Source organism: Pygocentrus nattereri, chromosome 14 (genome assembly GCF_015220715.1).
Source record: "Pygocentrus nattereri isolate fPygNat1 chromosome 14, fPygNat1.pri, whole genome shotgun sequence".
Taxonomy (NCBI): domain Eukaryota; kingdom Metazoa; phylum Chordata; class Actinopteri; order Characiformes; family Serrasalmidae; genus Pygocentrus; species Pygocentrus nattereri.
Window position 1 is genome coordinate 39,617,388 of NC_051224.1, and position 26,747 is coordinate 39,644,134.

The following is a 26,747-nucleotide window of genomic DNA, read 5'->3' on the forward strand; positions in this document are numbered from 1 at the left end:
GATTTGCACCACATCCGCTCCTACTAATTGTCAAAAAGAAATAAAGACATTTTGATTGACATTTCTTCGACTGTTCCTTAGAGCCACTGTCTGTTCATCCTTTAATATTTCCTTGCGACGACCAAATATGCAGCTTGTTTAAGCAACTTGTTATGTCTAACTGACGCAACAGCAGCATTAGGATAGACGTTCACACAGCTTTTAGTGTTTTTGACTTTTAATAAATCTAGTTTTTAATGTTTTGTGGTTTCTGTTGGTTTTTCTAAACATTTATACCTGCTTTGACTAAAGTGTTTTATTATTGAAAATACAAACACACTTTCTAAGCCACTTATCTTTGTGGGGGGGTATTGGAGCCCAACTCAGCGGTCATCAGGCAGAGGGCAGGAAACACACTGGACAGGTTGCCAGTCCTTATTTAGCATCTCCAGTTGGCCTGACTGCATGTCTTTGGACTGTGGGAGGAAACCCACTCAGACACGGGGAGAACATGCAACACAGAAAGGACCCTGGTTATCTTGCTGTGAAGTGACGGCGCTAGCCACTGCGCCACCGTGCTGTACGTATTGTAAATATTTAACAAATATTTTAATTAAAATTAGTTTGTGGTGTTTTGATTTAGTATTAAGTGTGAAGCTGAACTTAATAAATACTAATAATAAACACTAATAATAAAAAAATAATAAAAAACTTCTTCTTTAGGAAAGGCACTTTATTATTACTACTATTATTAGTAGTAGTAGTAGTAGCAGTAATAGTAATAATAGTCCTATTGTAATTAGGGCTGGCCAATAAGACCATAATATATTACTATTGTGATGTTATGTCCCAAAACAATACATTATGCTTTTCTGAACATACCATGGATGAACACTGTGACACTACCTGTTCTTTTTTTCTCTGTTCCAACTGATCAGATGTCTGAAAAAAATAAATATCGTAACATATAGTGTATCGTAAAACGTCTTGAAATATCGCAATATAATATTTTTGCCTTATTGCCCAGCTCTAATTATTTTTAACTACAGCACGTTATAAAACTACACAGTTTGAGGCTGATAATCCTAAAATGGCTTATTATTCTATAAAATCTGTTTCTACATTTAAAATCGACCCAGAGTTAGTAGAGTCACCACTGAATCTCAGGAGCCAGGTGGCATATAAGGCCACCACTAACATTTCTTTCAGCAGAGGCTTATCGGAGGTCCATGGAGAGCATGTGCTTCAAGTCCACCATCATCATCCCTGTGCTGAAGAAGTCTCCAGTGTCCTGCCTCAATGACTACCGTCCCGTTGAACTCACTCCCATCATCATGAAGTGCTTCAAGAGGCTTGTCAGGAGGCACATTAAAGACCAGCTTCCTCCTTCACTGGACCCAATGCAATTTGCATATCGCCCCAATCGCTCAACAGACGACGCCATCTCCACCACACTCCACCTGGCTCTCACCCACCTGGAAAATAAAGACACCTATGTCAGAATGCTGTTCATAGACTTCAATTCAGCATTCAACACCATCATTCCTCAGCAGCTGATTGGAAAACTGAGCCTGCTGGGCCTGAACGCCTCCCTCTATAACTGGATCCTGGATTTCCTGACGGAGAGACCTCAGTTAGTCAGGATAGGAAATAACACCTCCAGCACCACCACACTGAGCACAGGTGTCCCTCAGGGCTGTGTGCTCAGTCCACTGCTGTTCACTCTACTGACTCACGACTGAACTGCAAAGTACAGCTCAAACCACATCATCAAGTTCGCTGATGACACGACTGTGGTGGGTCTGATCAGCAAGAATGACGAGTCAGCGAACAGAGAGGAGGTGCAGCGACTAACGGACTGGAGCGGAGCCAACAACCTGTCTCTGAATGTGGACAAAACTAAGGAGATGGTTGTTGACTTCCGAAGAGTGCGAGGTGACCACCTTCCGCTGAACATCACTGGCTCTGCTGTGGAAATCGTCAGGAGCACCAAGTTCCTCGGGGTGCACATCACAGAGAACCTCACCTGGTCCCTCAACACCAACTCCATAGCCAAGAGAGCCCAGCAGCGCCTCTACTTCCTGCGGAGACTGAAGAAGGCTTATCTTCTACAGGGGGACTGTGGAGAGCCTCCTGAGCAGCTGCATCATCGCCTGGTTTGGGAACTGCACCGCCTCAGACCACAAGACCCTACAGTGTATAGTGAGGACAGCTGAGAAGATCATCAGTGTCTCTCTCCCCTCCATCATGGACATCTACACCACTACAACATTGTATCCGGAAAGCAACTAGCATTGTGGACAACCCTGTCCATCCCTCACACGGACTTCTCACTGCTGCCGTCTGGCAGAAGGTACCGGAGCATCTGTGCCACCACTGTCAGACTCTGCAACAGCTTTATTCCTCAAGCAATCCCCCCCTCCCCGCCCAAACTACACACTCACCTCATTGATGCTCTACTTGAACTATCTGGATCGTTGCTGCTACACTGTGTTTTCACAGTTTCACTACCTCAGTAACTGCTGTGTTTATGTCCATCATCTGACTGTGTGACTCTCAGATCACAGCAGGTTTAATATCTCTGCACCTTATTCTCACCACCCATGTCCAGAATGAGTGCCGTGTCGGTGCTGCACTGTCCTGTCTGTTTACTGTGTCTAATGTCTAATTTATCGTATTTATTGTGTCTAGTTTAATTTCTTGTTTGCACACGATGTCTGCACGCTCACTTTGTACTTTTTGTTCCGTGCTGTTCCTGGAGGAACATAATTTCCCTCCACTGTGCTCTTGTACATAGACGGAACGATAATAAAAGCCTCTTGACTTGAAAGGGGCCGAACTGCACAGGAGAGCCAGCGGGAGAACCTTAGCCAGGACTGGAGGTTAATGTGAGCTGGACGTTATCAGAGCTCAGAAAACACGGTGGACGCCAAAATAAAGAGAAATGGGAAAAAAGTACCAAAACAACTTATGTTAATAGGTCTGGTGAACAAAACACCTGCTTCCAAATGAAATTGATACTGGCTCTTATTCAATGTTATACTGATATCTGAGGGGGAAACACATCTGATAAGGACAGGATTCAATATCAAAACAACAAATTCGTTGTTATCAGTTAAATGAATACACCAGTGCTTTTCGGCCTAATCGCCATCTGGCACATAGCATATGGTCGATTACCACGAATGAACGGTAATTTAAAGAGGAATTGTGCAGATTTTTCTGCATAGCTGAGTGTTTGAAATGTAAGCAGAGTCATTCAGAGCGGTTTGGTGTGAAATGGTTCACTGTAGAGACCCTGTCCAGTGGTGCTGATCGGAGCCAGGGGTCGTAAGCTCTTCAAAACATTTTGTTAGGGACTATTTATTCATACTAAACCCTGCATAACTTTCCGTGAGGAAGCTTTTAGAGGCATTAAACTCGTCAGACGTCCGGTTCCTATCACCACCAATGTAAACGATCCTCAAGAATGGAGCGTTTAACATGAAACCACTCGGAATGACTTTGTTTAGCTGTTTAGTTATGCATAAACATTTAGAAAGTTGGAGGAATTCCCCTTTAATAGGCAAGTGCCCATTTGGTTCTATTATAAGAGTGCTTTGTTTTCTTTTCCAAGCGAAGAGAGCCGTGTCAAAATGATCAAAATTATGCTGTAGGCACTACAGAGATTATACTGAAATAATATTGGACTATTTATTTATCCCCCATTGGGTAAAATCACTGCTTTTTCATTCACATAAATATCTGGTGTCATCTTTTAAGTCACCTGAAACTGCTTTTCCAGTCTAGTTGTGGATTAAACTACACTGCCGTTTAGAAAACTAGGTTTAAAAGACTGATCCACGTCCAGAAAGCCCACGCATCTCTCAGCTCGTCCAGTTCTCGTACTCTTAAACTTGCAGGGTTAAATGTATGACTGACTCACCACATGCACATAGTCCTCTGTGTCTGCAGTAACACCTGCTGGAGAGCACAGCATTCCCACGCAGCCTGTAAATAAAGACCACTAAGAGAATGTGGCACTGCTGTAGAGCGCTGGGCTAAAGGTGGAGCTTTAAAAGGGCTTTTCTGCGCTTCTGGGCTTTCTTTGCCGGAGAGACGCAAATCGAGATCGAGACGAAGCCGAACTCAGTAGCAGGTACTGTTCTTATAGCGTTCCCACACTGAGCCATTCTCTAATTACGATCTCAGGAAATGGACAATATAATATATAATATATATAATATAATGATACCGTTTATTTATTTAATTACAAGTCGTTCATTTTTCAGAACAGAAGCCTTAATGAAGTAAATGTAATATCAGAAATGCTTTTCAGGAGCCACACCACCAAAGTTCAGTCTTAGAAGTGGGTTGAAGTCTCTGCTCCTCACCATCCAAAGCAATCCCAACTACAAACTTGTGTCTATAAACATTACTCCAGTTCTCAGGCGTCCAGTTTCAGTGATCAAAGTCCACCAGGTCTTTCAGGTGGATGTTCGGAGTCTCATTTTCCACTTGGACTCCCTTCTTTCTTATGCAGGTGGATTATCTTATATCTAATCTCCTCAGAAAAATCTCCGGAAAAATGAGAAGCTTGTACTTAAGGGCGGTTTTGACTGGAAATTAAATGACGAGGGGGGTTTATATGTGTGTAAATGATATATGGTTGCTCTCAAGGCAAAACCTTGTATCTATATTTCATACTGTTGAACAGACCAGCAGAACTGGGCCAAAATTAGTTGGAAAGAAATATTCCTCCATTTACTACCGTTAAAAGGTCATTTTAATAAAGTTAGTTTTTCTTTCTCCTTTTTGGAGATACAAGGTTTTGTTCTGCCAGCTGGATATTTTTGGTTGGTGGACGATTCTCAGTCCAGCAGCGACACTGAGGTGTTTAAAAACTCCAGCAGCACTGCTGTGTCTGATCCACTCAGACCAGCACAACACACACTACCACACCACCACCACATCAGTGTTACTGCAGTGCTGAGAATGATCCACCACCCAAACAGTACCTGCTCTGTGAGGGTCCATGGGGGTTCTGACCACTGAAGAACAGGGTAACAGAGTATCAGAGAAACAGATGGACTACAGTCTGTAACTGTAGAACTACAGAGTGCAGCTATACAGTAAGTGGAGCTGATAAAGTGGACAGTGAGCGCAGAAACGAGGAGGTGGTCATAATGTTACGCCTGACCGGTGTATATGCATGTATGTTTGTATGTATGTGTGTGTGTGTGTGTGTGGGTGTCTCTGTATGTGTGTGTAGGATGAAGACTGCCGCCTGTGTTGGGCTGATCTTACTGTCCGTGCATCTGGGCAGCTCCTTACTGATTGGCGCTTTTAACGTCCAAACGTTTGGCAACAAAAAAGCATCCAATGCCACACTGCTGGACATTATCAGCACAGTGAGTGAAACACAAACCTACCTCATCCATAAACACTGCCTCGAGTTCCTATTAAAGCAGGCTGTGTTTGGGTAGGTCGTGCGTCGGTACGACATTGTCCTCATCCAGGAGGTCAGAGACAGCGACCTGTCCGCAACTACCAGGCTGATGCAGCGGGTGAACAGGTGAGTCTGAAAGCAAACGAGCGGCAGTGAAGGAATGTAGAGAGGCAGCAGCTTAACTCTTCCTCTCCTCCTACTCAGGGGGTCCTCTCCGTACACGTATGGGCATATCGTGAGTGAACCGCTGGGCAGGACCACCTACAAAGAGCGATATCTGTTCATCTACAGGTACTGACCATTCCCCGGTTATTTACTAATCTGTTACTGTCCTTAAAGGGCCCATATCATGGAAAAACACTTAGCACTGGGGTCGTTCTACAAAACGTCCACTTTTTTTAATCTCTCCATAGGAGTCACTGGTGTTACTGACCGTCATCGGTGTTCCTCATAATAAAGGAAACACCACAGACGTTTTTAATGATCAATGCATTTTACAGAACATCAAACCACACGCTGTCCATCAGGGAACGTCCACTAAAATATGGAATTTAATCCATTTGTGTTTCTATTTTTTCACAGTGACCTCAGAATAAAGTCGGTCACACCAGTGACGTCAGCTAAAAGCTTCATATGAGATCATGAGCTGAATGAGAAGATCTCTGAGAACTGAGAGACGCAGTGGACTCACCACGAGCTTTTCTTCATAGATCCTCAGAAAACAGGTCAGAGGAGGTCGAGTGACGTCACCGGTGTGACTTTTAGTTCAAAATAAGAAATTTTTTATTACGCGGTAACACCAGTGACACGACTCCTGGGGAGTCTTTCATTATATATTTTATAACATTTAATTGGCGTTTGTTTTCTTTATGTCATTTAACTTATATATTCCATTGTCATGTGTAGATTATTGTAGTTAAAACTGCAGGAAAACATGTTTTTTACCTCAAAATATGCTCTTCTGTGGTGCTTGGAATTCTATATGATTGATTTAAATACCGATGTTGCTGAATTGAGTCTCAAGAAGGTGTAAGTGTTAAAATATTTTATTGTTTTATTTGAAAATGTAAATAATTTGTAACCCTAACATGTTTTTAAGTGTAGTATATCTGATGACTAGGGACGTTTCTGTAGAATGACCTAATAATGAAATAAAAGACCTTGATGTAATATGTAAACATTGTTAAAGTTTCACAACTAGTGCATGAAAGCTATATATGGAAACTGAACTTCAAAAACAGCCTATATATATATATATATATATGTGTGTGTGTGTGTGTGTGTGTGTATCTCGTGTATATATATATATATATATATATATATATATATATATATATATATATGTGTCTGTTTAGCCTACAGCAGTTTTGCCTCGCTCATTCACGTTGAAGTTATAAGGAGTGTTTCGGCCAAGCCAATCAGACCAGAGCTCATTTACATAAATACGATCAGATCAGGATATAAACAAAATGTCCTGTTTAATCTTTAGGGGAAAAAGGAAAGGTTGGAAAATGGTCATGAAACAATGAATTATGCCTGTTTTTGGTACATAAAACCAGACAAATGTTACATAAGAAACTTGGTAAAGATTAAAAACATGAAAAACATAGAACAGAATGTTAGTTAGTTTAACGTTACCCTACGTCCCGTTTGTGTTTCTGCTCATTAGGCACGAGACGGTGTCAGTAGTTAAGAACTTCACCTATGACGATGGATGTGAACCATGCGGAACAGACACATTCATGCGAGAGCCGTTTGTGGTGATGTTCTCTTCTAATTTCTCAGGTTGTTATGATTTTTCTCAAATAAGCTTATAATAGTTATAATACTAATGTTTCATCTTTACAGTGTTTGGCTTTTTTCAACCGTAAAGCAATTTGAGATTTTGTACCTCAACTGAAAGGAGCTACAAAAGTAATGATTAATAATAATAATAATAATAATAATAATAATAATAATGGTGAACTATGACTATTAGAGCTAGGCCTTCGGTTCAGGCCATGAGGAGAGAAGCTGACTCCTGCTAGCACACCTATGGGACTATAGTAGTACGTTAGCGCTAAGCTAACAGTGACTCATATGAACATTTTTTGACTGTTCTAGATTAAACACAGATGTATGATGGTTGTAAAAGACATTCCATATGTTTCAGTGGGTTCTTCTAGGGTTCTTTAGTAAAGACAATGATTCTGTATAGCATCTGTTTGCATGACTGAATGGCAGTGGTGGACAGTAAATGTAATTAGTTTCTGTACTTAAGTAGTTTTTTCACGTATCTGTACTAAAATTCTGGGAGAGTCTGTTCAACATAAATGATGAACTAACCTAACTTTGTGTAAATAGAGCTCAATATAGAAATATGTCCACATATGCAGTCGAGACTGACGCGGCTTTTTTCTGAATTTCTACAAACACCATTTCATTTTATAGTAAATGAGTTTGGGCTGGTTTATGTTTATGAACAGACGCCTACAGATCAACATAGTAAAGGAGCTCATCTGTGATCCTGAGTTTAAAGCCAGTTTTTATTCAACTTAAACTTGGAACTAAGTTGCATTAAGTTCATTACTCTTTTAGTACTTTTACTTTATACTTAAGTACATTTGAAGGTAAATACTTTAGTACTTTTACTCAAGTGGAGGTCTAAAGGGAGGAACTTCTACTTTTACTGGAGTGATATTTATCTTGGGTGTCTCGACTTTAACTTGAGTACAGGGTTTGCTGCTAAAAGGTGCTTTGCCTGGTGAAATGGTTCTTCAGATTGGTGGAGAAGGAGTTGTGTATGGTTCCGTATGGTGTCAGAAAGGTTGTTACTATCATTACGACATCAGGCTTGTCACAATAGAAGAACCATTTCAGTGCTACATAGAACTCTGGTGAAAAAGGTTCTCCATCAAAGTGAAGGACTGTTTCTGTGTCTGTTTTTCTTCCAGCTGTGCAGAACTTCGTCCTCATCCCTCAGCACACGTCACCGGACTTCGCAGTGAAGGAGGTGGACGCGCTGCACGATGTGGTGGTCTACACCAGGCAGCTCTGGAGCACCAATGTAATAACTATCCAGTACAGTACATTCAGAACTCCCCGGCTAGAGTTCTCGCCCATACTAAGTGTTCAGCTCAAGTGCTCAGCCCCCTGTTCTCTCTCAGCTACGCCGGCTGCCGGTCCCGTCCCGTATAAAGTTTAAAATCTTACTACTCACTTTCAAAGCTTTCCATAACCTGCTCCCAACACCTCAGAGAGCTGCTGACCTCTTACACTCCCTCTCGCTCTCTCAGGTCTTCTTGCAATAACTTACTTGCTGTTCCAGCACCAGGCTCTCCACTTTGGGAGGGAGGTCCTTCAGTGCCAGTGCCCCAAACTCTGGAATTCTCCTCCTCAATCCCTCAGGGAGGCTCTTCTCTTTCCTCTTTTAAATCTGACTTAAAGACTTTTCTGTTTAATGCACATTTTTCTTCCTCCTCCTCTGCATAGTTTTTTCTTCTGCCCATGCTTTGTGAAGCGACCTTGGGTTTGTGAAAGGCGCTATATACAATTTATTATTATTATTATTATTATTATTATTATTAATAACGCTACGCTGAGGGATGCAACCTGAGGGCTCTCTGGAGGCACAGATGCTTAAAAACAATGTGTTTCTAACTATGTTTCAGGATATTCTGCTGCTGGGGGACTTCAACGCTGGCTGCAGCTACATTAATGCCAAGGACTGGCCAAGCATCCGACTGTTCTCCGATCAGTCGTACCACTGGTTAATCCCCAACACCGCGGACACGACCGTCAGGCACACAACCTGCCCCTACGACAGGCAAGAGCCAGCCCAGCACTGCAGCCCACTGTAAAATAATCAACGTCAGGTCAGAAGTACAAGAAGGTTCTCCAAATGTTCTTTAGTAAACGCAAAGGTTCTATTTTAAATTATATTTTTGAACAATCTTTATAGAACCTTCTGCATGCTTAACTGTTTCTTTGCATGGTGACACGGTTCTTCAGTTTGACGGACAATGTGTGGTATATGGCTCTACGTAGCACCAAAAGCAGAACCCCTTTTCAGTGCTTCTCCAAAAGGTGCTGCAAAAGAACCACATGCCATATATTCTCCATCGATCTCCATTAAAGAACCCTTTAAAGCGCAAATGGTTCTTAGAGTGTTCGTTGTTCTACATAGGACCATTGTCTTTACTGAAGAACCCTTGATGTGTCCTCTTTTTTAGGAGCATGAACAGAATAATTTCATGCACACTTGGAAGTGATGGTTCTTCCAGGGTTCTTTAGTAAAGAAAATGGTCCTATATAGAACCATAAACACCCGAAGGACCATTTACGTGACGATGAGGAGATACAGACAGACCGATAGATAGATAGACAGACAGACAGTCAGACAGACAGACAGACAGACAGACAGACAGACAGACAGACCGATAGATAGATAGACAGACAGACAGTCAGACAGACAGACAGACAGACAGACAGACAGATAGATAGATAGATAGATAGATAGATAGATAGATAGATAGATAGACAGACGATACATAGAGAGATAGACAGACGGACGGACAGACAGATAGATAGATAGATAGATAGATAGATAGATAGATAGATAGACAGATGGACAGACAGATAGACAGACAGATAGATAGATAGACAGACAGACAGACAGACAGATAGATAGATAGACAGACAGATAGATAGACAGACAGACAAACAGACAGACAGACAGACAGACAGATAGATAGATAGATAGATAGATAGATAGATAGATAGATAGATAGATAGATAGATAGATAGATAGATAGATAGATAGATAGATAGACAGACAAACAGACTGCAAAGTCTGATAAAAAGCTGCCTGATGTATAAAAAGCATGTAAAACTGTTGAGACACAATTTCATTGTAAACCTTTACGTGACGATGAGGAGATGAAGTCAGACTGTGATGATGTGGGTTTTCACCTGTGTCACTTCCTCCCAGTCAAATACGCTGTTTTTGTAGGATTGTATCCACTGAAGACATGATGAGAGGCGTCATTCCCGACACAGCACATGTCTACGACTTCATGGCCCACCTGGGACTCAGCCACAGCTGGGTGAGACGCTGAGAATAATAACCTCATGATTAATACACAGAAAATGTTAAAGGGATTTTTCCACTTATCCCAGACGCAGTTAATCAGGCATGTTCTTCAGTTTTAAAACCGGAGCTACAAGGCTAACATTACTACCAACACACTAGAAGTCAATAGTCACCCAAATGTTTTGTACATACATCTTCAAAACATCTCTCAACCTTCTCAAACCACATCCAGGTCTTCATTAAGGCTGTACATACTGTGGTTTTAGGAAACTGTAATGTAACTGAATGACTTACTGTGAGCCGAACACGAGCGAATCTTCACCGTGTAGCTGAATTCTGTGGACAACTACTTTAGACAACAAGTGTCTTACTCAGCTTTGACTCCCATTCATTTCATACAGGCATGTTGAGTGTGTTTATATGCACTTAATAATCCGATAACTGCAGAAAATCAGATTTTGTCAGTAATCCGATCAACACGATTACATGCTTTTGAGTAATCAGATAATGGGGGAACTCCAGGTCTACATGAGTCAGACAGTAATCAGATAACGGGGAAACTCCAGGTCTACAGGAGTCAGACCGTAATCAGATAATGGGGAAACTCCAGGTCTACATGAGTCAGACAGTAATCAGATAATGGGGAAACTCCAGGTCTACATGAGTCAGACAGTAATCAGATAGCAGGGAAACTCCAGGTCTACATGAGTCAGACAGTAATCAGATAGCAGGGAAACTCCAGGTCTACATGAGTCAGACAGTGATCAGATAACGGGGAAACTCCAGGTCTACATGAGTCAGACAGTAATCAGATAGCAGGGAAACTCCAGGTCTACATGAGTCAGACAGTAATCAGATAACAGGGAAACTCCAGGTCTACATGAGCCAGACAGTAATCAGATAACGGGGAAACTCCAGGTCTACAGGAGTCAGACGGTAATCAGATAATGGGGAAACTCCAGGTCTACAGGAGTCAGACAGTAATCAGATAACGGGGAAACTCCAGGTCTACAGGAGTCAGACAGTAATCAGATAATGGGGAAACTCCAGGTCTACATGAGTCAGACAGTAATCAGATAGCAGGGAAACTCCAGGTCTACATGAGTCAGACAGTAATCAGATAACAGGGAAACTCCAGGTCTACATGAGCCAGACAGTAATCAGATAACGGGGAAACTCCAGGTCTACAGGAGTCAGACGGTAATCAGATAATGGGGAAACTCCAGGTCTACAGGAGTCAGACAGTAATCAGATAACGGGGAAACTCCAGGTCTACAGGAGTCAGACAGTAATCAGATAACGGGGAAACTCCAGGTCTACAGGAGTCAGGCCTCATGTAGAAATGCGATTACAATTGGATGATTGAGTGCATGTCTATGCACTCATCAGCGCCGCGGCCTGCGTTTCAGGAAATATTAACCCATCCATGTGTGAAACGCCACATACACACTAGGGGGCAGTGAGCACACTTGCCCAGAGCGGTGGGCCGCCCTAGGGTTAGGACCCTTCAGTGACGTACCGTCGTCCTAACCTCCAGCCCATGATCGTCCCATTAAGTCAGCACAGACTTGTCTACGTGGTTTGGTGCACAGTTATGAATTACTGTGAGTTCTAAAAATGAACTTCGCGTATAGCTGAACGTTGCTGGCAGCTGTTAGCAGGTGTTGCTCCGAATACCGACCAGGAACAGAATCTGATTCACTTTCACGTATATGAGTAATGCCAACATCCAGACGCCAGACTGTTTCTATTAATAAACTGTTAACTGAAAAACATCATGAACATAATCCAGAGTCCACATGTTCACATGCTAATGACTGTCTGTTCAGCCATACAGCGAAGTTTATTTTCATAACTCACAGCGATTCATATCTACGCACCAAACCACACAGACAGCCTGTGTGACCTTAACGAGGGCCTGGACACAGTCTGAGCAGGTTCCGAGGACATTTGGGTGACTACTGACCTGCAGTGTTTGTTCACAATGTTAGCCTCGCACTCCAGCACTGAACTAAAGAAGCAAAATCTGGACCACAAACATGTCCTGGCTGACCAACTACATCTGGGGTGAGTGTAAATCTGTCGTTTTGCTGAACAATTCCTTTAAACCCTGCCGGTTTGTGTCTCCCAGGCTCTGGCGGTCAGTGATCACTTCCCCGTTGAGATCCAGCTCATATAAGCTGCTTCGTCAGTGCACGAGGAGTCAGAGATCCTGACTGTTGTAAGCCTTAATGTAGTGTACATGTCCAGAAATACTGCGTAAGTCAAGCAAATTAGAATAGCTGCTATTTCTCTCGTCCACTGAGTGACGACCAATGAGCTAAATATCTGATTTATATCAAATATCAAATCGTTTAAAATTTCCAGCTTTAGCTAAAGCATTATTTTTTCCATCCCACACTTACATCATTTGCTTATTCTAATTTTCAGTAGGACTGAATTCGGTTCCACCGCCTTTTCAATAAATGCTGTAAGGCTTGGGATGATGGGGGAAGACAGCAGTACGGATGTCATTGTTTTAGGTCAATAATATATCCATAAATGTAAATATATGAGAGCACAACCAAAATTTTGAAATGTTTCAAGATAGACCTGTCTTTGTATGTGCTCTCTCTGAAGCACATGCACTCTTACAAAAGGTGGTTCTTCAAGGGTTCTTTAGTGAAAAAAATTCACTGCATTGTTAAAGGGTTCTTCAGACTGATAGAGAATGTGCTGTAGATGGTTCTACTTAGAATCGTTTTGAAAATGGTTCTATATAGTCAAGCTCTTAACAATAGAAGACCCCTTTTGGGGTCTATATAGAACCGTCAATAGCACATTTCCGCATTTTCCATCAATCCGAAGGGCCCTTTCATGATGCAAAAATCCCTTGAACCATCTAGAGGGTTATTTGAGTGTTCATGGTTCTACACAGAACCATTTTCTTTACTAAAAAATCCTTAAAGAACCATCTTTTTTAAGAGCGTGTGTCAGGATCCAGTCCTCGCGGGCCAGAACTCTGCAGACTTCAGCTCACTGCCTCATTAAACAGACCCTAATCAGCTAAACAGCTAAACAGCAAGGCCTTCACGAACTGAATTCAGAGAAGTGGACAAGGGTAAACGCTGATCTCCGCAGCACTTTGGCCTTGAAGGTCCCCAGTTTGACAAGAACAAGAACACAGAGACGTATAATGTGATTCAAAAATTCAATTTTTTAAAGGCACATTTTAATTTGACCTGGAAAATTTTACTAGTTTGTTTTGCGTTGCTTGGTACCGCTGATCACTGTCAACATAAGTTTTGTAATGCCTTATTGTTGATTCTATGCTCAATAAAAATAATAGTAATAAAAAGCACAACCATATGACACCACAGTGTGACTGGTAACTCACTAGTCGAGGGATTTTAGCTGTTTATCACATTATAATAAAGATAATAAACATGCTGTCAGAACAAAACCTCCAATATGCAAAAGGACAACTTTACTTTCAAGTCAATGGAACCAATGTAATGTCAATGGGCCATTCATGACCATTTAAACAATCGGATAACTGCAGAAATGCGATTTCGATCGGATAATTGAGTGCATGTCTCCGCACTCATCGGGGCCACGGCCTGCGTTTCAGTTGTTTCTATTCATTAACTGTCCAATGTTCACGTTACGTCAGTGTTCGGCACACACCTGCTCAAACCGCATCCAGGCCCTCGTTAAGTGGCCCTTATCAGTCCCACAGCGGGGGAAATATTAACCCATCCGTGCAGCGAAACACCACATACACACTAGTGAACACACACACTAGGGGGCTGTGAGCACACTTGCCCGGAGTGGTGGTCAGCCCAGTTGAATAAACATAATAAACATGCTGTCGGAACAAAACCTCGAATACCCAAAATGAATAAGTAAACAATTAAGTTGAAAGACAACCAAGCATTCCTTTAACCCCGGTGTGGTGTTCAGGTCTGTGGGCACCGTTTCCATTGTTTACTACGGTTTATTATTATTTCAGCCTCAGCTTCTTGGTCTTTGCTCATTTTCTGTGAAGAACATATAAAATAAGCCATTTTCAGGGTCTTCACTCTGTTCACCCCCCACACATTTATACTACACATGTGGTGCTGGGCTGAACTCACGGGGAGTGAAAGTGTGGAGGTGCTGTGTCCTTCACTCTGTTCTCCTCCTACATATGTGTGTGTGTGTGTGGACAACATGGACAGGCTGCTGACTGGCTACAGCTGCTAAAGGAGAACCCTACGCTGGACACTTGTGATTGTTTAAACAGCTGGTATTTTTACATAAATTGTATTGAACAATAATGTGGTGGGTCACCAGACCACTGAGTAACAAACACATCAACACTACTCAAGAGTTAAAAATCCACATAAAACTCTGAATCTGTGTTAAAGCTCATCAGAAACAGCCCTGATAACACACATTTACCGGTTCTCTACTGAGGCCTGTGGCGGCTCCGACTCTGTTGATCAGGCTGTGAATGTCGACTCGTGCTCAATTATGTAAAATCACATCAAGTGAATCGGCCGTTTCTCTGTAGCTGAGCAACACAATCACTTCAGGGCAGCATAATGAATGAGCAAACATGATCCTCACGCTTTCACTCTTAAAAAGGTTCTTCGGGAGTTCTTTAGCAAAGAAAATGGTCCTATACAGAACTATTCAACACTCAAAGAACCGGTTGCATGAAAAGGGTTCTATTTTAACGAGCTTGACCTCATAACAGTAGAAAACCCTTGTTGGTGCTATATAGAACCCTTTTCAGCAACGTTCTATATAGAATAATCTTCAGCACATTCTCCATTCATCTGTAGAACCCTTTCATTATGCAAAGAACCATTTAATCATGCAACCGGTTCTTTGAGCGTTTAATAGTCCTATATAAAAACAATTTAACTGGAAGAGCTACACATTTAATGTGTTAACCCTCCTGTTCTCCTCAAATTAACTAGCAGCTTTTATTCTTGGGGTCAGTTTGACCACAGCAGTTTAAACCTCTGGGACATACCGGTTCAGGTGGGAATGATCAGATTAAGGTCTAGAAATCTGATAAAGAGGACGGGTTTTAGCTCAGTAGTCAGATTTCTCAGCGCTGTGAGCTCTTACTCTGATTTCTTTCGCATTTCTCAGTCTGAGCATGCGTGAAAACAGACTGCGGTACCAGAAATAAGCGCTAATTAAAGTGCAAATAAATACAACACATGCTTGATTTTATAACGTAAAAGCACAATAAACACTAAAAGATCTTCTAAGTCACCTAATGAGTTGGCTGTTGTTGTTTGGCAAATGCGAAGTGCTAAATGACATGCTGGAGAAATGGAAGTTGGGAAAGGTCTGGCTCAGTTCACTAGGTTCAGATGCAGGTTTGCTTATCCTCCAGCTGACCACAGAAATCGGTCAGCTTCACAGCTTCGTTAAGTTAAGCAGTAGGTTTTTTTTGTTTTTGTGTGTTCTCGGACATGTGAAGCCTGACGGCCTCTACGCTCCCGCTGCGATTTATTAACGCAGTGTTCTCTGATGACAGGCAATTGATTCGATATGTCTTGAATGGTGAAAGTGTGACACTATTTAAATCACACTCTGATATCTGTGAACTTTCACCAGTAACATGATTTATTTGCCCTTTCTCTGCTTTCTCACAGACCCTATAAGCATCTCCACAAGCAGCTCAAACAGGGCTCAAGCTGAGTTACAAACATCCCAGCTGTGTGAGAAAGCTCTCAAAGTTACTGCTCTTCTGGGAAGGCTTCACACCAGACGTTGGAAGATTGCTGTGAGGATTTGATTGCATCCAGTTGCAAGACCATTAGTGAGGTCAGAGTTATAGCCCACAGGCGCAAAAAAAACCCCTTCCGCTTACGTCACATCATCTGTGAGTTTATTGGCTGGTTTCAAAGCAGAAATCTGATCACTGTCTGACTCATTTAGACCCAGTTTCTCTGGTATCTGATCAAGTGTGTGTAAACGTGTTGATCAGATTACTGACAAAATCAGATTTTCTGCCGTTATCGGATTATTGCATGCATGTAAAAATACTTGTACAATCCTTCTACAAGTGTGGTTACGTTAGGGCCCTAAAACAGAGATTTGCATATTATAATGACCTCAATATCATTTAAAACAACTAAAACTAATGTGTGTAAAATGTTGATTTTTAATATTTTACACAGCTACAACAGCCTGGGCTCAAAGAACACTGATGCATACAAAATGCAAAAAAGCCATTTATTTATTTAGAAACGTACAATGAATGGGGATAAACTGACCCCAAAGATAACAGGAGGGTTAAAGGACATGCGAAGGCAGTTTATAATGCATCATAACATTCAGTAACACTTTACTGATGGGCAGCATTGATAAGGCTACATTATACCTGCATAAACCTTTATGATGACTCCAGCAACGACTGATGAAAAGGCCGATTTTATCCATTTCACCTGAGAAACGGTCAGATGAACTGACACTAGGTGTTGTGTATGCTGTACAGTTTTATCCCAACGATCACGTTTGTGCATAATTTGCTCTAAAATAAAATTCTGACTATTTAAATGTGAAAAAGTTTCATATATTGTTGTTATTGTCTGTATTGCCCTACTTTGATATTTAATGAATTGCAATCAAATCAAATTAAAGCCAGACAGTTTCACTGCCACGAGACAAACTGCAGGATTCTAAGTGAAGCTTAATTTAAAAAAAAAAAAAAAAACACTGAAAGAGCCAGAAAAAAAATTTAATGGCACAAAAAAAAACCAAACATAACCCAACGAAACATAACCTGACACTGAAGGCACCTGAAACCGACAGCATCCAGATCCAATTCAGCCCTCAACCCTTCTTCATCTTCAGCATGGCCATGTACATCTCGAGAGACTTCTGGATTGAGTCCTTGGAGATGAAACCGACAAAGTTTTTAATGTCGGTTTCTCTGTTGGCCAGCATTCTGTCTATTGTAGGCTTCCTCATCATAGATTTGCTTATCTGCCGGGCGTGATCTGTGGACATAATGCATCACAACGCTGTCAACAACAATAACTTGGCTTTCTGCATCCTGTCAAATCATCCAATGCAGAGCTAATGACCAGCCTGACCTGGGATGTCAAACCACTTCTCCATCTTTTCTTTGGCTGTGCTTAAAACTTTATCCTCGGGGACCACCTGGTCCACCAGGCCGATCTTCAGGGCGTCGGCGGGGCTGTACATCACGCCAAACTGAATGGACTCCTCCGCTATTCTGTAGCCCACAGTGTTCACCATGGAATCCTTAAACCTGAGACGGAGAACAGTTTCCCCTCTGTGTTTTTAAAGACTCCAAAGGAAAGATGCAACTTCACTAAGGCGCCAAGATGAAACACAAGCACGATTAAATATAATAATTTAACAGAAAATCTTACGAAACCCTTCACTATAAGATAATTAGATCTTAAGTATGGTGTGATTATGATTCATTATAAAACTGATGCTTACGGTTGTTTAAAAAAGGAATAAACTCCATGTGTCAAACGCAAGGCACGATCCAACCCGGCCCTCGAAATTATTTCGATTTTCTATTAATATTAGCCCATTTCACAATTAGCAGCACTACAATCCCCAGCATGCACTGCAACGTAATTGGCACCGACACCCCATTTCCAACAACAATCTATGGGACGGCAGTTTTCTACCCAACTGCACGTCATATCACCAAATGTCAGGTGTCGAGACCAAACACACAAGCAGGGTTGAAAGCTCTACATCCCGGGGACGTTTAAAGAGATTTAACAGTTACCTGTAGCTAATGTAGTCTAATTATATTTAGATTTACATATATGCAAATATGTAAGTGTTTACATGTAATATTTGAAGGTCCACTAAAAGTTTTGGCGTATTAAAATAAATTTTCTGCCTGCCACACTGATTTCATTCAACCAGCGCAGCTCAACATTTCAATCTCATCTACGGTAAATACAGTAAGAGTGGAATGAATCACGTCACACAGCATTTCAGTTTCAACCAAGAGTTCAGTTACGCTTGGGCGTGTGTGGGGAACCTTGCGTCTTGCTGTGGTTTGTTACCATCACTGAGTGCGTTTACATGCAACATCTGCAGAAAATCAGATGTGGTCAGTGATCTGATCAACGTGTTTATCTGCACTTGAGGAAGCAGATAACGGGGAAACTACTGTCTGACTCGTGTAGACCTGGAATCAGACTTCTACTTTAGAACCAGCCAATGAACTCGCAGTAGAACTCAAACTTCACACCGTGGATGTTTTTTTTAAACATCGTGCCGCTTCGCCTGAAAATATGAAGAATAGTCAAATCCTTTACTTCGTCTTTGGTTTCAGCGCCGCTCCAACAGTGTTTTGCTGCGTCTCGCGACGTCCACCATGCGCAGACTGAGAAATCCGAAAGAAATCCGAGTAAGAGCTCACATGCACGGAGAAATCTGATCGGATTTCTAGATCAAAGTCAGATGTTTACCATGACCGTTTGAACAACCGGATAACTGCAGAAATCCAATCATGATCAGATTACAGAATGCATGTATACGCACTCATTGAGGGCTGTTGCCGTGGTAACTCAACCCTCACAAGGCACCGGTCTAGGAATCACTGTACGATGCAGCACCGCTGTGTCTGATCCACTTGTACCAGCGCAACACACTAACACACCACGACCACATCCGTGTCACTCCAGAGCTGAGAATGACCCACCACCCAAATAACACCTGCTGTGTGGTGGTACTGTAAGCAAAATAGATGGACCCCATGTTGGCTGGGTTCTCCAGCTCTGGTTGGCTGCTCACTTGCCACAGTGATGACGCCAGATTCAGTGGCAACCAAACGTTTGGTTTTCTAGTTCGGGTAGCTCTACACATTTATCGAGATCTTCCACATCTCCTTTTTTGTTTTAGAAATTAGGACATATTCACTCTTTTCGTCAGTCTCCTGGAAAACGGGGGAAGTATTTAGATTGACCGATATGCTGCAGCAGACCGTAAAGTTCCCGTGGCAGAGTTATAGCTGCTAGGCTATGAAGGCCCAACTGGGTGAACCAGTGTGCTACAGCGCCACCCTGAGGTAGAGCTGTGCTGCAGCTCTAGTCAGTTAAGACTGGGTATTTTCCCTGATGTTTTTAGCGGAAGCAGCACTCATAAGCAAACTGGTTAGTGGATTACACAGGCAAAACGTCTGATAGCTCCATTTGGGAAAAGAACAAAGGGGCCCTTTATGCAACTGATAAAGAAAATGCCCTTTCGTTTGTCAATGGACAAAGTAACACATAATAAAAGGCAAAAAGTCCATTTTAAAAGGTGTGGAATTGCTTCTTATCATAATTATCACATGAACACAATAACAAGTTGTTGTAAGAAGATGATGTGTTTGTCTTTCCCTTAACTTTGGAAGCAGATCATATGTACCTGTTTACCTTCACAGGTCTGACACTGCCTAACTGCCAATAATCTAGGACCACTACTGAAACGGTCTGCTATTTAAGTACCTAGTCTACTTTTAGTTTTTTCCCCAAATTAATTAATGAATGTTGTACCTACTTGTTTAATTATTTACGTAGTTATTTGATTTATGTGTGTTTACTCAACACTTCTTTGCTCTTTAAGGTTTTATCGTCCATAATTACAACAGTTTACTAGTAAAATCCAATAAAGATCAGCAAAGACAGCAGCTCACCAACAGGGGGTGAAGTAGCTGAACAATGGGCTTCCCCTGAATTTGTATTTAAGCGTTTATTTTAAGATATAAATAAGAGCTTATTTTCAAGGACCCCCCCTGAATTTTGATTGAGACATTCAGAGGGGTCCAAGAGGTTAATTAAGGGGTCCTGGACCCCCCAGGACTGCCTGAATTTCGTACCTTGGGACTAATCATTGAAGAACAGGGTTACAAAGTATGTTGACAAACAGATGGACTACAGTCTGTAACTGTAGAACTGTAAACTGCTCCTGTGTGGTCAGTGGAAGTGAGCCTAATGAAGAGGCCAGCCAGTGTATTATGGTGAATCTGCCTTGGGCTGCGCTCACCAGAATGGTGCGACTATGCCAAGCTGCGCTTCATTGAGGCCTATTTTGTAGCGAGGATTGTCCGCCAAAATCCTGTAGTCACAAGACAAAGCCATCAGACAGCCTCCTGCAGGACTGGCACCCTAAAAAAATTTGATTAGAGGATTATAGATTATTTAATCTTTATCATTATGATACTGGAAATAGGTGTGTCAGCACATATTTGCAAAAAATATATATTATATACCAGACAGATGTTCAGATTTCATTGATATTTCCATTGAATACCAGTGTAGTAAAGGTGTATCCATCCATAAAATTCACAGATATATATATATATATATATATATATATATATATATATATATATATATATATATATATTCGTTTTATTAGAGATCTCAACTTTATGAAAGCACAAACCTGAGCTTTATATTCAGTTTATAACGCCACAAGCTAATATGTTACCCCAGGCTAACACACCAGATATACGGCAATATGTGCAAATCACAATAAAACAAGACAATACAATGAGTAATACTATAAAATATAAGGATTTAACAATATACGGGGTGATTCAAAAAGATTCATCCGATTTCAAAGCGCCATATTTTTACAGCCCTGAGGCGCCGAGGAACCAATCACAATCCAGCTGTAAGAGGAGGTCATAGAGTTTCTGACCGGCTCCTTCAGTCTGAGAGGAGCTGAGACCCCTGAGCAGAGCGTTCTGCGTTCTCCACGTCAATCAGAGTGAATCCGTCAGAACTGGGCAGCGGGATTTTCATCAGCAGTGAAGCTCCAGCAGCTCAGAGCGTTCGGCGCTGGTTCCACAGCACTGGATGATCTCCGAAATCCCACTGAAAGAGCCGTGAGAGCAGCGACGCCCGACACGCTCAGTCCAGTCTGGGATGAGTTTGACTGTGGTGTTGATGTCGTCCGTCCAGCTGGAGGAGGTTCAGACTGAGACCTTGTAGAACTACATAATAAACTTTATGCTCCTTTACACCGTTTACAGTTCACTGCTCTGATCTGGAATGACTTACAGGTGAAATCAATCTTTCTGAATCAGCCTATAAAAGATCGACTGCACCATAATTCACGACAGCGTTCCTCTTTTTATTAACATCTATTTGTATTAAGTATACACTCACGTTAATGGCAGCGATCATAATCTTGCTGGAGCTGTATAGTTTCAGCCACAGGTCCTGCACGCTCCTCCAAAACAGCTCGTAGTGCTCCAGGGTCTTCCCGTACATGTCCATGATGTCCAGGCCCGCAGAGAAAACCTTTGGCACTGCCTACATTGAAATAAGAGTGAAAACAGGCCTTTGTAAACCTTAAACCTGCTTATACATCAACAGCAAGGCTGCTGTTCTGGGTGCAGCTGAAGGCCTAAAGACTGGACTTGTTCACTAAGCAACTGGCCATCCATGCTCTTCCCGCAAAAGCGTTCCCATGGCAACGGCAAAAATCCCAAATGAATTTAGGGTGGAGCTTAGAGAAGCAGCATAACGTTGACTTTCCAGCGGAAAACGCCACCGCACCAAGCTGGCTGCTGTAAACAACAACGATTTCCACACCACTAGCTAAATTAAATATCACCCAATTAGAATCTGAAAGTAATAATTAATAATAAAAGTATTAATAATGTGCTCCAAAATTCATACTTCTTGGCTTAAACTTGTGCTCTACGGTTTCTCATTCGGCTGAAAGAGATTTCTGCCAGCATTCAAGCTCGTTCACGCTCGTTATTAAAAGATGCAATCTGGTCAGAGCATGGGGAGGCCAGTTAAACTGGCGCTGGACCTCCGGTGACTTACGGAGGTCAGAATAATTCCTCTGCAGTTCTTGTCAAGCTCAAGCTTGTCTAAACCGATGGCCATCTCAGTCAGAAAGTCCATGCCCATGCTGTTGACCGGAGGACCCTGGAACTTCACCACAGCAATACCTGCGCAAAAACATCCGTGACTGTTAGAGACTCGATTTGGGTGTCAAACACTGGTTAAGGCATGAGGACAAAACCCAACTCTACAATAATGCTAAATTCTGCTAGCGTCCCTATAGTATTCAAGCAGTATGTTAGCGCTAAGCTAACAGCAAACATTCCTGACGAGGCTGAAGCTTCTTGCTTCAGTTTTCCGCTCCATCCTAAACGATGCGGAAGCTTCAGTGGCGCCGGAATGTAACTGCTGCTCCGTTAAAGGTGGGACAGGAAATTTGAAAGAGGCAGTTCTAGATTAACCGCAGACGTCGGGAAATTTAACAGACGTTCCATGCTTTACTCGACGCTCAGTATATATTTGATCTCGTATCGGTTTCACGGTCAGCTCTGCTGCAGAGCTGCTGCTGCCACTCATTCTGTCAGCAAAGCATCTAGAACCAACGTCCATAAGGCCTAGAGTGATGCTTTCTCCTCCCATCGTAAATCAAGACAATCACATCAAATCACGTTTGTCACAGCATCTTCGTAGCATCCTTGTGGTACTTAAACAAACGAAAAATACATAAGGAAAAAAACTCTATGCACACGGTACTGCACCACTCCAATGTACAGCTTTTATATAGTAATTAAGTTACGAATACGAGCTATAATAAGTACAATTGTACACATTTTTATAGATGCAATTTGCAAATACATGAGATGCAGGGTACACAGTAGTTATTATTAAATAATCATTAAGAGACCCTTATTAGTCTCACAGCGGGGGGATATTTCACCGCCACATTTAACCCATCCGTGCAGTGAAACACCACATACACACTAGTGAACACACACACTAGGGGGCAGTGAGCAATGGGCAGCCCTATCCACAGCGCCCAGGGAGCAGTTGGGGGTTAGGTGTCTAGATCAATCACACTTCAGTCGTGTATTGTCGGCTCTGGACATCGAACTGGCGACCTTCCAGTCACAAGGATAAATCAACGTATTAGAATATTGACATATATCGTTGCTGTAGGAAGAAAACCTTGTATCTCCATTTTTGGCATTTTTCAGTTTTTGACATAATTGGAAAGTGTCTGTTACTCTTTACATTGTCTGTAAATTTTATGATGAATGGCCCAAAATTGCTTGGAAAGACGTCTGGTTCCATTGACTTCCATTAAAAGTAAAGTAGGTTTTTTTCCTTCTCCTGTAAAGTTACCGTTTTGGAGATACGAGGTTTTCTTCCGACAACAGCGATATATATATATATATATATATATATATATATATATATATATATATATATATATATATGTGTGTGTGTGTGTGTGTGTGTGTGTGTGTGTGTGTGTGTGTGTGTGTGTGTGTGTATATGGATTTTTCTAAACGTCTTCGGGGAAAACGAATAGGGTTTTTACTTCTGGAGCCGTCAAAAAAGTTGCCGGTCACTGTTCAGCTCTCTTACAGGCCGCAGCCCATCTGCAGCTCTAGACGGCAGAACAAATGGGATAAAAATCAATAAATAGAATAAAATCAAGAAAATAAACAACAGCTCCTCATCGGAGGGTTCCGAGTATATGACAACAGACTGTCGCATGAGACGACGTCATTACATACAGCATTTTATCGCTAAATGTCAGTTTGATTGAAAAAATTAACTTTTTCCCCTTTTTTAAAACAAATTTCCACATTTCAGCTCCTGCAATTTGTGCAGGACGTCAATGGAAATGTAGCCACAGTGACTGGCAGGTTCAGAGCCGTCCACCACGAGAGAGAGGCTGTGTGGTCAGGAACCATCAGCTGAGCAGGCCTGTACTTTTTTTCCAAAAGATTTATTAAAATCATACCAGAGCTGTTGTCCAGGTCCACCTTGACTTTGGACGATGTTGATGAGTTTCTGCTGTTGGAACCGAAGTATGACAGAGCGTAGAGTCTGCCAGGTCTGCCGCCTGCAGAGAGCAGAGACCCTAAAAGAGATTCAAGAGAAAAGAGACACTTAAGCTTCCTAACTTTAAAAAGACTTCATTGCTTTAGTGGGTAAAAGAAAGAGGGGAGTAAAGCCCCCCAGCACTGGGCTGTGGAGCAGTGGAACCGTGTTCTCTGGAGTGATGGAGGTCCATCCAATATCTTGGGGAGGAGCTGGAGTGACCCAGAACTGACCATCTAGAGCTGGGCAATGCAGCAAAAATACAAACATTTTACGATACATAATATGACCCGATATTTTTATTTTCTGACATCTGATCAGCTGGAACTGAGAAAGAAAGAACCAGTAGTGCTACATTTTAAAAATACTATCAAAAACTCTGACTGCAATGATTTTTATTCAATATTTACTATTTTTCCACTTTTTATAATGAAACAAACAGTCGATACACGACTCAGCGTTCCCCCCAGAGGGAGATACTCTCTCCCACAGAACCCTCTTTTCCCAGCTGCCTGAAACGCCTCGCTGAAATTCCAGCACTGATGCTTGGTTACAAGATGACATCATCTCATAACACAGTCTTTACTGCCCGCCTACCTCTCTGCTGTGACTGCTGTTCCGGCAGCGTCGGTTCTGCCGGATCAGTTTCATCCAGAGTCGATCCTGAAAGTCCGGTCAGCGTCTTCTCCACGTTACAGCACTGAACGCACTCTTGCCACTGTGCACTATGTGAGGGGGCTGAGCTTGCCGGTAGGCGGGCAGTAAGATGTGTTATGAGATGATGTCATCTTGTAACAAAGCAACAGGGCTGGAATTCCAGCAAGGCGTTTCAGGCAGCTGGGAAAAGTGGGATCTGTGGGAGAGAGCATGTCCCTCTGGGGGGAACGCTGAGGTGGTGATTCTGCAGGTTTACATGCACCAAAAGCTAAAACACAATAAAGAACTGTAGAACTGAATCATTCTACTGCCCTTAGTATTAAGATGAACAGACGCTTATCAGTCCAGCGGGGGAAATATGAACCCATCTGTGCAGTGAAACACCACACACACACTAGGGGGCAGTGAGCACAGTGAGCACACTTGCCCGGAGTGGTGGGCTGCCCTATCTGCAGCACCCAGGGAGCAGTTGAGGGTCAGGCCTCTTGCTCAAGGGCACTTCAGTCAGGTCCTGTCGGTTCAGGGGATCGAACCAGCGACCTTCCAGTGACACGGCTGGTTCCCTAACCTCCAGCCCACGACTGCCCCCTATTAATGCCTGTGCCTGTGATTGTTATGTCCAACTCTTTATCATCAAATCTACCCGCCGGTCTGTGACATTAATCGCATAAATGCCGCAGATTTGGGTTAAAACGCTGCTGTGAAGCGTCGAATCTGCTGCTGATGTTGTTCAGGTTGCTCCCCTGCACAGCAGAGCGTGGCTGACCTTTGTCCTACTTTTTCATTAAACCGCCTTCTTTGGTGTAAAAGCGGAGCAGAAACACTAAACGCCGAAATTTAACCCGAGTTAAACCAGCAGAGCTCAGAAATTCGCCCTAACGTACCAGACAAGGAAACCCTCGCCGCTTTTCTCAGGAGAGTGGCCATCCCGCCAGGACCTGACCAGCCTGCGCACAGCAGTCAAGCAGAAGTAGCCTGGTGACGTCGGTGGAGGAGGGCGTGTACTGGAAGCCGATTGGATTAGAGACCCGTCAATCAGCCTGACAACCAATCACCGATGAGCGACCGTAGCGGCCTCTGAATGTGATATACAATAAAGTAAATCTCAGTTACAGGCTGCGTGTTTGCGTGTTTGTGCATTTTTCAACGAACGTGCAGTTTATTCGACAGAAAATACGAATTTAACACACTATAAACGTTCGGAGTCACTGGGGTCACTTCTGGGTCACTTCTGGGTCAAATGACGCCAAGGACGTGTCCTATAAAACCTGCACACAGATGGTTTTCCTGTGATATATTATTAAAAATTATTACATTTAGGAAACTGTATTTAATCTGCGTTGTACACCCAGAAACTCTTCTTCACTTCTTCTGCACTGTAGCCACAAAAAGGAGCTTGTATTGACCCTGAATGTAATCTTTGCTTAGTTTATGTAGTGTTTATTTTATTTAAAATGTATTTACAAATGTAAATTCACTCATTACACAGATGCTAAACAATACCTTCTGTTCTCTATCCTAGTTCTATTACCTTCTCCAATATATGATATGTTTTAGATTCATGTATTCCACATATTTGTCAATGTACTGTTTGCACAAAAGTCCTGCAGCATGACGTCATCATCATCTCATGGGGGGGGGATCAAGACACATGTGGGTACGGTATTGGACCCCTTACAGCAGCGTTTCCCACCCTGGTCCTGGAGGCCTACCGAGGAACGCTGTATACGCAGTCTTGAATGTATTCAGTAATGTATTTGATTACAAATCA

At 42.3% G+C, this 26,747-nt stretch overlaps 2 protein-coding genes and 1 long non-coding RNA gene across 4 annotated transcripts; 1 reads left to right on the forward strand and 2 right to left on the reverse strand.

The window, feature by feature from the left end:
* Nucleotides 1-425: 425 nt before the first annotated feature.
* LOC108432808 lies at nucleotides 426-5,538 on the reverse strand. The gene is made up of 3 exons (XR_001858252.2): nucleotides 5,391-5,538; nucleotides 1,178-1,454; nucleotides 426-455 (listed from the first exon to the last, which is right to left on the reverse strand). It is a non-coding gene; the product is annotated as an uncharacterized LOC108432808 (long non-coding RNA).
* Nucleotides 4,008-13,831, forward strand: dnase1 (deoxyribonuclease I). 2 transcript variants are annotated; one of them, XR_005131424.1, is made up of 9 exons: nucleotides 4,008-4,117; nucleotides 5,231-5,369; nucleotides 5,445-5,533; nucleotides 5,612-5,698; nucleotides 7,077-7,192; nucleotides 8,341-8,453; nucleotides 9,058-9,261; nucleotides 10,398-10,491; nucleotides 12,610-12,651. XR_005131424.1 is itself a non-coding variant. In XM_037544832.1 (9 exons), exons 2-9 carry the CDS (start codon nucleotides 5,232-5,234, stop codon nucleotides 12,655-12,657), a joined length of 840 nt encoding a protein of 279 aa, XP_037400729.1. In that variant the 5' UTR covers nucleotides 4,008-4,117; nucleotide 5,231; the 3' UTR covers nucleotides 12,658-13,831. The 2 variants fall into 2 exon arrangements, 1 of the variants encoding a protein (XP_037400729.1); XM_037544832.1 differs by having other exon boundaries at nucleotides 9,058-9,212; nucleotides 12,610-13,831.
* Nucleotides 13,832-16,678: 2,847 nt separating this feature from the next.
* eci1 (enoyl-CoA delta isomerase 1) lies at nucleotides 16,679-25,963 on the reverse strand. The gene is made up of 7 exons (XM_017706957.2): nucleotides 25,861-25,963; nucleotides 24,240-24,359; nucleotides 22,289-22,416; nucleotides 21,620-21,766; nucleotides 20,490-20,611; nucleotides 17,561-17,739; nucleotides 16,679-17,464 (listed from the first exon to the last, which is right to left on the reverse strand). Exons 1-7 carry the CDS (start codon nucleotides 25,901-25,903, stop codon nucleotides 17,298-17,300), a joined length of 906 nt encoding a protein of 301 aa, XP_017562446.1. The 5' UTR covers nucleotides 25,904-25,963; the 3' UTR covers nucleotides 16,679-17,297.
* Nucleotides 25,964-26,747: the final 784 nt, after the last annotated feature.